This window comes from Durio zibethinus, chromosome 5 (genome assembly GCF_047325235.1).
Source record: "Durio zibethinus cultivar Kanyao isolate XHJ-2024 chromosome 5, ASM4732523v1, whole genome shotgun sequence".
In the NCBI taxonomy this organism is placed as follows: domain Eukaryota; kingdom Viridiplantae; phylum Streptophyta; class Magnoliopsida; order Malvales; family Malvaceae; genus Durio; species Durio zibethinus.
In genome coordinates this window covers 32,578,902-32,591,665 of record NC_143166.1, presented here as the reverse complement: position 1 = coordinate 32,591,665, position 12,764 = coordinate 32,578,902, and the positions used below count along the sequence as shown (strand labels likewise).

At 33.8% G+C, this 12,764-nt stretch overlaps 2 protein-coding genes across 2 annotated transcripts; both read left to right on the top strand.

The window, feature by feature from the left end:
- The first annotated feature begins 1,325 nt into the window (after positions 1–1,325).
- LOC111282901 (glucan endo-1,3-beta-glucosidase 7-like) lies at positions 1,326–5,807 on the top strand. The gene is made up of 6 exons (XM_022871186.2): positions 1,326–1,467; positions 1,636–1,931; positions 2,100–2,468; positions 3,886–4,209; positions 4,631–4,919; positions 5,413–5,807. The coding sequence occupies exons 1-6, from the start codon at positions 1,410–1,412 to the stop codon at positions 5,448–5,450; spliced, it is 1,374 nt and encodes a 457-aa protein (XP_022726921.2). The 5' UTR covers positions 1,326–1,409; the 3' UTR covers positions 5,451–5,807.
- Positions 5,808–8,383: 2,576 nt separating this feature from the next.
- LOC111282915 (guanine nucleotide-binding protein subunit beta-2-like) lies at positions 8,384–12,137 on the top strand. The gene is made up of 6 exons (XM_022871206.2): positions 8,384–8,733; positions 8,840–8,934; positions 9,527–9,951; positions 10,492–10,849; positions 11,404–11,517; positions 11,710–12,137. Exons 1-6 carry the CDS (start codon positions 8,628–8,630, stop codon positions 11,743–11,745), a joined length of 1,134 nt encoding a protein of 377 aa, XP_022726941.2. The 5' UTR covers positions 8,384–8,627; the 3' UTR covers positions 11,746–12,137.
- Positions 12,138–12,764: the final 627 nt, after the last annotated feature.

The following is a 12,764-nucleotide window of genomic DNA, read 5'->3' as shown; positions in this document are numbered from 1 at the left end:
CACTCAAATGATGGAGAGAATTTCTTGCGTTCGATAAACCGGAAGGTATGATTGTAGGTGATGAAAGTGGGCGTGGATCTGAGACATGGTTCATGGGCCTGTCCAAACATGTGCTCCTCCAAATCAACATCAAGTCTCGAGTTCGCTGAATTTGTTTGTATTTGAACATTTGGGAATGGGCTGGAATTTGACGTTAACAATCACAAGTCTGGTCCAATGGGAGATCTCTTTTCAAAAGCGGGGGGAAGCTGCCCGCAACGCAATCCTTCGTTGTTGGCTCAAGTTCTGCACAGGTGATTTACCACATCTTCTATTCCTATACGCACACGGCCGATTCAAATAAACCAAAGCCAGGTACGAAAAAGCGACACTGGTTTCGTCCTCATACAGAGTTGGTGGATTGCTTGCTGCTCCATTTGAGGTTATGGTGTGGTTATAAATTCAAGTCAAGGTAGTGCCACCGCTTGATTTAGGCAAAAGCATATTTTATTTTATCTAAGGCATGTCAGCTTTAGTTAGGTTAAAATCAGAACAATAAATAAATGTCGACCTATTTTTTTTTTTTAAGTTACTTGATATTCAGTCAACCAGTCCTAATATTGGAATTACGAAACAAAACCATCATACCAACTCCTAAATTTAAAATCGAAAAACATTTTGATCCAACAACTTATCCCTTGATCGAATTAACTACCTCAATTTCACTTTATTTTTTTTAAGTAAAAATTTGACATCTTTCAATCTGAACCATAATAACCAAAATATAAAGATTAAAGACTAGTTAGTAATTGTTCTAAACTCCCAAAACTACTAAAGTTCTTTATGTAAAATGGTGAATGGAAGGCACGAGTTTCTATTACTAAACCTTCCCTACATTCCTTTCAGACCTCTCCCCAATAAAAAAAGGGGAAAGAGGCGGAAAAACTAACATCACACGAGGGGTGTGACCATGAGTACGAGGATAAAAAACTCGGTTCCACTGTCAGATCCTTCTCTTTTTTTCAATTATTAAATGAAAATTTTTGTTGATGCTCATATTAAAAAAATACATATACATAAAAAAAAAAAATTATTATCTAAATAATATTATATCAAAAGTGTCATGTCAAAGTTATAAATAAAAAATATTATTTGATAAAAAAAAAATCTCAGTGAAGGCAGTTCAAATGTTAAAAGATTTCCACTTCAGAATCAGAACCAGAACCTGAACCTCTAAAGTTTTCCACAACTTTCTAACAGTTGCATTAACTGAGTACTTTGCAACTATACTAATCCAAGATCCAATATTTTTCCAAACACATCCCTTTCTTAGTTTCAAACACTCAGCTTAAGCAATAAACGACACCCACTCATCAGAAAAAAACATTCCCTTTCACATACTCCCTCTCTGACTGTCCCTCTTCCCTGTTATGGCAACTCTCTTCCTCTTCCTCCTCCTCGTCCTCCTCCTCTCCCTTCATTTCTCAAGTAAGTCTCTAACCACCCAAACAACATCGCTTTTCCTTTTCCTCGACCAAGAAAAGAAAACACAGAAGGAAATAGCATCAGTATCAGTTACTTCACTCTCAAGTTTCAGAACCTCAACTTAAATTTTGACTTTCTCTAATGATTTGGGATTTTTTTTTTTGTAAATAGGTTCAGAGCCGTTTATTGGAGTGAACTATGGCCAAGTAGCTGACAACTTACCGCCACCATCAGCCACCGCGAAGCTTCTACAATCCACGTTGATAGAGAAGGTTAGGCTATACGGAGCGGATCCAGCGATCATTACAGCTTTAGCCAACACCGGAATTGGAATCGTTATTGGAGCTGGGAATGGAGATATTCCAACTTTGGCCTCGGATCCTAACTCAGCTGCTCAGTGGGTTAACTCCAATGTTTTGCCTTTCTACCCTGCTAGCAACATCATTCTTATCACTGTCGGCAATGAGGTCACTTTCAAAAATCATCATTTGTCCTTTACAGTTTTCCCTTTTCTACGTCTGAAAAGATTAAAAAAGTGATTTTTTAGAAGAGAAAAAGGTTGAAAATTTCTTAAATTTCATTAAAAGTAAGATTTTTTTTTAGTTCATAAGTAAAAATTTTTGTTCTCTTTACAGGTTTTGACTACAAATGACCCGAACCTGATAAACCAGCTTCTGCCGGCGCTGCAAAATGTCCAAAATGCCCTTAACGCGGCCTCGCTCGGTGGAAAGATCAAGGTCTCAACGGTTCATTCAATGGCGGTGTTGTATCAGTCGGACCCACCATCTTCCGGGTTGTTTATCCCGAGTTATCAACCGGCATTGAACGGCTTACTTCAGTTCCAGAAAGACAATGGATCCCCTTTTGCTATTAATCCGTACCCATTTTTCGCTTATCAAAGTGACCCGAGACCTGAAACGCTTGCCTTCTGCTTGTTTCAACCTAACGCGGGACGAGTTGACTCGGGAAACGGGATCAAGTACATGAACATGTTCGATGCACAGGTTAGTTATTATTTAATAACTGCTGATGGAATTTTCATTCACGTGCGAACAAAGTACTTCCCTAAAAAATTGTTATGTGAAAAAAAACTGCAATGTTTTTTTTTTTTTTGGTGGGCTGAGCTTAGTTTATTTTGGACCAAGCCCAGTTAAAAGAGATAACCGATAACGTTTATGTCAATTCTGGTTACTGGTCCACGACATTTATGTAGGATGTTGAGGGATTGGATCGCATGAATTCACTTTTTTTGTCGTCGATATGATTAACATTTTGACATAAACCCACAATTTCTTTTTCCATTCTTTGCCTGATCAAACTGTTTTTTTTTTTTTAGATCAGGGTGCTTTGTAGATATAAGAAAATCTAATTGATTGCAAGTTAGGTTTATCTAGTACATTTCCTTTAGGAATCAGTTCAAGAAATAACTGGTGACACCCTTAATTAGGTTGAGTTGATTAGTGACTTATAATAGCACTTGTCATTTGATGATTGTTCATTAGTTTGCTGTTTAAGTTTTGCTTTTGATGATAGGCTTCTGTCTTGCTTGTCACGATTTTGATGATTTTTTTATTGCATATGCCACTATATACGAAAGAGTTGGTAGGTTATTTGCTTCATTAACCCTTGTTCTATCACGTTTCCTGGACAGAATCTGTCTTAGAATAAACTTATCCAACTATTGAATTTGTTGCAAAGTTTGATTAAGTTCATTATCTTGTTGCAATTGGCCCAGGGCATAACCTATGAATATAGTAACTTTACAAAAATTCATGTTCCAAACTCAATGAGCGGAAGATCCTGACATTGCACATAAAAATCTGCATTCCGTCGTCATTTCTCCATTAATTGTTAAGATCTGGACCATATTATTTATGAATTTTATTACTATCAGATGCTAAAATGACAAACAATCACTGTAATGCATGTGATATCAGCATTTGTGTGAGAAAAAGCCAATTAGTGATCCCTATTAAGTACTATAATAGACTACTATTGTATCTCTTTAATTTTCTTGGCCTTTTTCATGGAATAATTGGAGGCATTAAGTGTAGTTGATGTGACTTGTGTGCTTGGTGATTGACTGGTCGTTGCAATAATTCTAGGTTAGTTCTTCTAGAATTTCGTTTATGGTTGGATGCAGATGAATACATCATAGAAGTGAACATTTTAAATTCAACTAGGTCCAGAAAAACGTAACCCTCATATACTGGGAAAAAAAATTATATTCTTACCATAATATAGTAGTTTGGCCATTAATTATGAAATTTAAATATTTACGGTTAGTCCTAAATAACTGAAACGTTGCTCTGTTTGAATTTGATCCAGCATGCTAGTTTAGCAGTTGATCCATCAGTTGGAAACTGAGTGTATGCAAATGATTTAATACGATTAGCTCTATGACTTGATTATGATGTGCAGGTCGATGCAGTGCATTCTGCCTTGAGTGCTATGGGGTTCAAGGATGTTGAGATTATGGTTGCTGAGACAGGATGGCCATATAGCGGGGACAGTAATGAAGTTGGACCTAGCATCGAGAATGCCAAAGCCTATAATGGGAATTTGATTGCACATCTGAGATCAATGGTTGGGACTCCATTGATGCCTGGAAAATCTGTGGATACATACCTCTTTGCACTTTACGATGAGGACTTGAAACCAGGTCCTGGTTCTGAACGAGCATTTGGACTTTTCAGGTCTGACCTTTCAATGATATACGATGTTGGGATTTCAAAGAGTGATCAGGTGAGTCAACTAATTTATTTATCTGAACAAAAACAAAAAAAAAAAAAGGTTATCTATAATGGGTGAAGAAACGATTCTTATTCTTGAAGGAGCTTTTTAAAAATTCTTAGTCAGACTAGATTAATTTTAAAATATATTTTAAAATTAAAATTAAATAAAAATATTTTTTATTGATAAAATTAGCTGTAAAAATGCGACATCTTGTTTTCCGTTATTTTTTTTTGCCTTTGAAAAATGATTTTCTTCCACCAAATAAAGGCCTGGGTGAAAGTGTTCGAGAAATTTCCAAACTTTTTGGATTGCATGATCCATTGTAATAGCTGCTACGAGTTTTAAGGACATACAAGAAGGCTACTGGAATTCCTGAATGGTATTATTTGTCTGGTAATTGACATTCTTCCCTGCTTTTTCATTGCTCCAGACTCCATCGTCTCCACAAAATCCAGTGGCTCCACAACCAATACCAACTGCAAATTGTTGGTGTGTGCCAAAGGCTGGTATTTCTGATACTGAATTGCAATCAAGTCTAGACTATGCCTGTGGCCAAGGTATTGACTGCAGTCCAATCCAACCAGGAGGTGCCTGTTTCGAACCAAATACCGTAGCATCACATGCTGCTTATGCCATGAACCTTTACTACCGGACTTCTGCCAAGAATCCATGGAATTGTGACTTCTCGCAGACGGCAACACTAACATCCCAAAATCCTAGTAAATATCTTCATTCCAGCTATATCTCAGTTCTATAAAATTTATCTTTTACATCAAAAGCTGGTCATTTTATAGTTCCCATAGTCACATCATGTTTGTCAAGCTTAGATTTGTTGGTAAGCAAATGAATAAAGTGTTCACACAAGGAAATGGACTTTTATTTAAGATTATGCTTTAATAAGGGGTTTTATCTTTAACATTTCAAAATGTTCTCCTTTTGGGTTAAGCGTCCATTTGGAATATGAAGATTATGAAATTCTAATTTTGTGGTTTATGACTGCCTTATCTTTCAGAATAAGATCCAATACTCCTTATCTTAGTATCCATGCCTTCCTCTCAGACAAGCATCTCTGCCTTATCTTTAAGAACAAGATCCAATACTCCTCCTTGCCTTAGTATCCATGCCTTCCTCTCAGACAAGCATCTCTTGTTTTAGTGTTTGTTCTTTTTTTCTTTTTTTTTTCTCTGAATGAAAATTTTCTTTTGATGGCAGGTTACAATAATTGCATCTACCCTGGTGGGAGCACCTGAAAAGACAGATGAATGTGATTTGAAATTGAACCAAGAAAATGAATAGTTAAATAAAGGTGGTGGGGACATATTTACCTTGTGGGTCTTATTTCATAGTTTTAACTGTAAAGTTCTTCTCCTTTGATCTGGATCAGTCCAGATTTTTTTCTTTCTTATATTATTTGATCTAATAAAGTAAAGGGTGGAAAAAATTGTGTTGCTAAAACTTTAGTGGTTAAAAATGGTGTCATCCTTAAATGTCTGTGTATCAGGTTTTCTTTTTATGCATCCAATCACATATAAAAGTGTATTATTTATAGTCAATGATTTTGGCATTATCTATGCCCAAATTGTAGATTCATGTCAAGCTTCAGCTGATTTTCTTTACTTGTGTTGTTCAGAATTTTCACTGATTAACGTATGATTATGGAGGTATGAGCATTGGTCAAAACCATTGTCTGCAAATGCATGATGGCTCATTAATTTTGTCTATCTTCAGTGTAATGCAGCGTTTGCATATGGAGATACGTCTTGTAAAAATGGGGTTCCAAATCCCAAGATTACAGAAGTTGATCTTGCGTAGGATTCTGGATTCTGTCTTTTGGTCTAAACTGAATTGAAGATGTCCTGAAAAAAATTCTCAAGACTGAGACAATGTACCACGATCGTACCGTTGAAAGCAACCAGGCTTAAGAACTGTTGATGGTCCAGGAAACTCAAATAATTGAAGTTAGAGGGAGGTGGCAAATTCTAATGGAAAGGCCCATAGTTTGGCTGTCCAACCAAATGTCTTTTGATTTTCTCCGTGGTACCTTGCTTTTGAGGGTTTTTTTTTTTTTTTTTTGTTTTTGAGAAAAATTTATTGGTCTTTTGTTACTTAAAAAGATTGTGAAGTTTTTTTTTTAATGTTTTTTTAATTTATTGAGTACATGATTTTAACCATAGTGACTCAATTGATTCAAGTATATTAATTATACAATCTTTGACTGAGTCAATGTCATGAATTGAGTGGATATCTATCAATTCAATAAAAAAAATTTTACAAAAATTGAAAAATTTTAATGTTTCTGTCAAATTAGAAGTAAATGTTAAAAACTAAAAATCACAAGTACGAGATTGAGATTGGTTAAAAGTAAAAGTTAGAGCTGTCTTTAATGATTGTACTTCAACATTCAAATAAGTGAGATAAAAAAATAATAATAAAGAGATAAAGAAAGCAAAATTGATAAATGAAAAAATTAAGAAAAAATGGATAACTTTCTTACCTATAACTTCAATAATGGTAAAATTTCAGTCATTCTGAAGGTAAAAATGAAGAATCAAGAGATATTTGTGGGTTTAATAGTGGCAAGTTTGATGGGTTTGTGAGTTTGTTTGTTGAAATTAGGAGAAATGGTGTTTGTGTGGCTGTTTTGAAAATTATTTTTCCTAAGAGAGAAACGGAAGATAATTTCCGCCTGTGATGCTTTATCGTTTCATTGACCCTAAATCAATTTCTGTTGATCAAGTTATTTTTGTCCTTCCAAACATTGAAAAACACAAAAAATAATATTCCAAACTGATTTTCGTGGTTACTAAATGAAAGCTCAAATTTCCGTTGTCATTTAGTGGTTAGGATATCTAGCTTTTGTAAGGATACGGAATGTCGTTGTTAGTTTTATTTTGGTATCTATTGTACCGACCAATATGCTTAATATATATCAATATACGACACATTTAAATTTGACTTTTTTTTTATCAGATTTGATATTAAATAATATCGGTTAGTTTCAAATAGTTTTAGGGAATTAGCTTATTTTAATTAATATGTAAATATAAAATATATTTTACATTTTTTGTTATTTAATTATTTTTAATTTGATAAAAATAAAATTACTAGGTAAAATAATTTTTAAAATTTTGGTTTATATTTTTTTTATTACAATTTATTTTCTTTTATATTTTATTTTTTCAAATCGAAATTTATAAATATTTCAATTTTTTTAAAAAAAGTAATTGTATTTTAAAAAAAAACTTAATAATCATAAAGACTTTGTTATTTTTTTATTTTTATTTTAATATATTTTTATATAAAAAAACTCATTTAAATATATATGATTAAATTAACTATTTAAAAATATAATGATAAATTGATAATATTATTTTTTTATACTTTTAAATTTATTTATTTATTTTTTAAAGATAGTATATATTTATTTTATAGATTGTTAATAATATTATTATATACAAAATTTTATACATATATGTTTAAAAATATATTTATATTAAATTAAAATTTTATCTAATAAAATCAATAGTTAAAAAATATGTAAAATTTTTTAGTGAAATTTATCCTCTCTCTCTCTCTCTATATATATATATTTTTATTATTATTATTATTATTTTACATTTTTTTTAACCATTGAGTTTATTAAATCCAAAAGATTAAAAAAAAAAAAAAACTTAATTTCATTTTTTTCTATCGATCTCAATCAATGGTTAATAAAAAGTATAAATCAATATATATATATATATATATATATATATATATATATATATATTCGAAACGTAACAACCTTTCGAGGGAACGTAGGGTTCTACACACTGTCAAACCAAACTTCCCATGGCATGTGAAGGAAGACTGCTTCTCCTCTGCCCTCTAGGATTTGACTTTCAAACCATACAATCTTCTTCTTTAAAACACTAACACTTGGTTACGTCGAATACATACATGTTTTAATCAACATGTCAATATTCGTTACTCTTTTTTGCATCCAACGTTTATAAACTGGCTTCAACCTTTTTGCTTTGACTTCTGCTTTCGGTGTTTTTTTCCTTTTTAACATGAAAGAACAGGGAATTTAACCAGGTAAAAGGGAAAAGGAAAAGAAGGGTGTCGAGGGGTCCCAGTAGATAACCACGTGGGACAGGGTGGGCCTGGCGGCGTCGGTCAAACTCTATCAAGCCTTACCAATCCAACCATGACTCTCTCTCTCTCTATGTCTCTCTCTCTCTTACTCCTTCAGAATCTTGCAGTCATCACCACCTTCACTATCACTAAAAAAGTTCCTTTCTTTTTTATGGGTTTGTTTCCCGTTTAATTATGAATCCATAGATAAGAGTAGAGAGGGGCCTTGATTTCATAAGCCAATATAAAAAACTAATAAAAAATGGTTCTTTTTTTAGTCAAATTTTGTTAAGCAAAAAAAGAGTAAGAAAATGTCCGTTGCGGAGCTGAAAGAGAAGCACGCGGCGGCGACGGAGAAAGTGAACAATCTAAGAGAGCAACTGAGGCAGAGACGCCACCAGTTGCTCGATACGGATGGTGGCAATTTTCAATCTTTTTTTTTTCTTTTTATTGTTTTAATTTTGGGAAATTTGACAACTTGCTTCTGAGATCTGCTTTTTGTTTTTGGGTAAATTATGGGTAGTCGCCGAATATGCAAGTTCCCAAGGGAGGAGTCCAGTTACTTTTGGCCCAACGGATCTGGTTTGTTGCAGGACATTGCAAGGTCACACTGGCAAGGTATTCTTTTTTTTTAGCTTGTTATTGCAATTATTTAAAGTTGAATTGCTTTGGAACATGGGTGTTTTTTTTTTTTCTTCTCCAATGGTTTAGTTTCTTGCAAATTTCTTTACTACATAATTTGGAGATGAACAGGTTTCATATTCTGTTTTTTGGCACCCCAACATATGATGTGTCTGTCTTTCCCAGCTCCCAAGTGGATGAATGATTCATGTTTGTGCAGTTGCATGTCTATTTTCTCCCAGGAACAAGGAATACTTCTTGCTATGTAGATAACTGATAAGTGATGACAAATGAAATGCTTTGTGGGTAGAAAAAAATGTGGTTTGGTTATTATAGATTATCCTGAAAACTGAGAAGTGAGACCTTCTGAAGCAATTTTTTTCCCCTCGTTATTTGCTGAAATGGGAACAAAACAATTTCTAAATTAAAGCAAATCAGCATTTTGATGGTTTGGACAGTATGCAACCCCTTTATTGCTGCAGAATGATGCAAAAAGTCAACTTTATTTCATTCAATTGTAGATCATTTGTCATACTGCTGACTATCGATAATGTGCTACATATGAATTTAATTTCCAAGAACCATGCAGGTATACTCGTTGGATTGGACTCCAGAAAGAAATCGAATTGTCAGTGCCTCTCAGGATGGACGCTTAATTGTGTGGAACGCTCTAACAAGCCAGAAAACTCATGCCATAAAGCTGCCTTGTGCATGGGTTATGACATGTGCTTTTTCTCCAACGGGTCAATCAGTTGCCTGTGGTGGTCTTGATAGTATGTGTTCTATTTTCAACTTGAATTCACCAACTGACAAGGATGGAAATCTACCAGTATCAAAAACCCTTAGTGGGCATAAGGGCTATGTTTCCTGTTGTCAGTATGTTCCAGATGAAGACATTCACATTATTACCAGTTCTGGTGATCAGACATGTGTTCTATGGGATATTACAACAGGCCTCAGGACTTCAGTTTTTGGGGGAGAATTTCAATCTGGACATACCGCTGATGTGTTGTGGTATTTTAGTGTTTTTTTCTTTTTCATGTTGGCTCAACTTATATGTTGCATCAGCCTTTTTTAATAAGAATTGTGTCCAATTACAATTCTTTCTCTGGTATCTTTATAAGATCATGCCAAATGTTTATCTAGAAGTTAAAAAAATAGTGGCCTTTGTGAATCAACTGCAAGGGAAGTTGGTTTTCGTCTAGTTGGATTACCGAGTCAGTGATTCGCAATTAGGGAGTGTTCAATATTTTTATGAAGTGGCCTGGATATGAAGTTGAATTAGAAAAGTTTCCAATAATATAATGGTTGTTATACTTGTTAACTGCTGGTTATAACCTTGAGGAAGCCTAAACCTCACTTTCTGTATATTAAATTGCATCTGATTGATTTATTCTACTTTTATTAGTCATATGATGGACCCTGTGACCAGTGATGTTAATGTTTGCAATAAGTGTAATACTATAGAAACTTCTTATGAAAGATAATATGTTTGTTTCACAATGCTACATTTAATAAGTTTGTTTTACAATGTTACTTTTTTCATTCTTTCAGTGTCTCAATTAATGGGTCAAACTCAAGAATGTTTGTTTCTGGTTCGTGTGATGCAACTGCCCGATTGTGGGATACTCGGGTTGCAAGTCGAGCAGTGCGTACATTTCATGGTCATGAGGGTGATGTTAACACTGTGAAGTTCTTTCCAGATGGCAATCGGTTTGGAACTGGATCAGATGATGGAACCTGCAGGTTGTTTGATATCAGAACTGGTCACCAGTTGCAAAGATACTATCAGCAACATGGTGATAATGACGTTCCACATGTGACTTCGATTGCGTTCTCCATATCTGGAAGACTCCTCTTTGCTGGATACTTAAATGGAGATTGCTATGTATGGGACACTTTATTGGCAAGGGTACATAACTCAACTGCCACCCCCCCCTTCCCTTTTTTTTTCTCCCCTTCCGCATCTTTCCAGCCCTCTGACTTGAGAACCTGAATTATTTCTTAATATCTTCATAAAGATATTTTTGCCTTGAAGATTCAATTCTTTCTTGAATCTGGTGATGTTGTCTTTTGGTCGACACTGATCTAAATTATACCGGCATAGCCTGCAAATTGGTTTTGTTTTGTTGACTTAGATGCTTCATAAATGCTTTAGCTGAAAGCATAAAGAGTTTTATTGAGTTTCCTCCTTTCTTCAGGTCAATTGTGGTGTGTGCAGAAATACTTCATATGAAGCGTGAATTTTAGTGAGTTATAGACGTTAATTTAGGAAATCCTTGTGTTATCTGAGGCTGTCTTTTACTTTTAGCCCTACCTTTTTAGCTTGGGAACGCTGCACTTTCAACCTTGTTTGTTCTCCCATTCTTTTGACTATCTCAATCAAGCATCAGCTCAAATGATTTATAGGTGAATCGACTTTGGCATATGGTAGGCACTGGTTCTAATTACCTACTCTTTTGGCAGGTTGTTTTGAACTTAAGATCTCTCCAGAACTCACATGTGAACCGGATTAGCTGTTTGGGTTTGTCAGCTGATGGTAGTGCCTTATGTACAGGAAGTTGGGATACAAACCTCAAGGTTAGTCTATGTTGTCATTTTATCAAATGCATTTGCAACTTGTAGAAATGAAAACCAACCCTGCCTACTTGTTCTCTTCTGTTCTTTTAATATTTTTTTTTTCTTTTAACTGAAGCTAGTATGTATTAATATTAATGGAAAATTGAAAATTCCGAATTTCTGCTGAATGTGATATCATTCTTGGCATGGCAGATTTGGGCATTTGGAGGGTACAGGAGGGTGACTTGAGTCCAAAGACAGGAAACTATTTCCATGTTGCCAATCCTCTCCATGTCAGGTCCATTCTTCCCAATAGAGTCCTTCCTGCATGATCCTATCTGGAAGATTCATTTGTAGTTCAATCATGTTTATGGTTTGGGAAACCCTGATCTTTTATTGTTGCTTGTAACTTTCATGTCGAAAAGTCAATTTTATTAGTGGGTAAAGAAAGATAAAAGGTAGTTTGGCTTGAGAACTTGTATTGGCAGAAAGGTTCATTTGCATTTGGTTAGCTTTTGCCTGATTGTGATAATTTTTTTTTTCTCCCATAGTAGCAACTAATTGTACCCTGAGTGCTACCAACTCAATCGTGTTACTTTGGTTTCCTTTAATCCCAATTCCTATAACATTTGTGTTTATAACAGCTCAATGCTCCTGAGCTTTCAGATTGTTTATAGCTCAATGCCTTGAAGTAAATTTTCTGCTTTGCCGTCTATCTTTAACAGTTTTGTTTTGTTTGCCATCTGACTTAAATAATAAAAAAGCTTTTGAATTTTATTACTTTATTTACATAAGTTTTTTATACTTTAATTGCATTTAAATAATTTTTTGAATATTAATTTATATCTAAATAAATCATTAACTTTTTATTTATATTTAAAAAAGCTATTAATTTTTAATTATATTTAAATAAACTTTTAATATAAATAAATCTGTTGTTGGAAATATGAATTTTTTAAACAAAGATTTACTCCAATACAAATAAAAGATAAAAACTTGTATATTTAAATACAATAAAAATATAAACATTAATTCAAAAACATCTTTAATATTTTATCCTTCTCATACTTAAAATCAAAAGATAAAGTACAATACAGTTGCGTCTTCTTCATTGGGTTCGAGGCAATTATTTATGGGACAACTTGAGCGATAATAACTTCACATCAAAGTCAACCATCACAACTCTGAAGTCAAACATCATATTCGCATATATATATATAAGGGCTCGTTCAAATTTGGCATAATATTAATGCTGATTACTACAAAAT

Coding starts and splice junctions, on each gene's coding strand:
- LOC111282901 (XM_022871186.2), top strand. CDS start 1,410: ATGGCAACTCTCTTCCTCTTCCTCCTCCTCGTCCTCCTCCTCTCCCTT. Junction 1,932..2,099: donor TTATCACTGTCGGCAATGAG/GTCACTTTCAAA, acceptor TTCTCTTTACAG/GTTTTGACTACAAATGACCC. Junction 4,920..5,412: donor ACTAACATCCCAAAATCCTA/GTAAATATCTTC, acceptor TTTTGATGGCAG/GTTACAATAATTGCATCTAC.
- LOC111282915 (XM_022871206.2), top strand. CDS start 8,628: ATGTCCGTTGCGGAGCTGAAAGAGAAGCACGCGGCGGCGACGGAGAAA. Junction 8,734..8,839: donor CCAGTTGCTCGATACGGATG/GTGGCAATTTTC, acceptor AATTATGGGTAG/TCGCCGAATATGCAAGTTCC. Junction 8,935..9,526: donor TGCAAGGTCACACTGGCAAG/GTATTCTTTTTT, acceptor AGAACCATGCAG/GTATACTCGTTGGATTGGAC.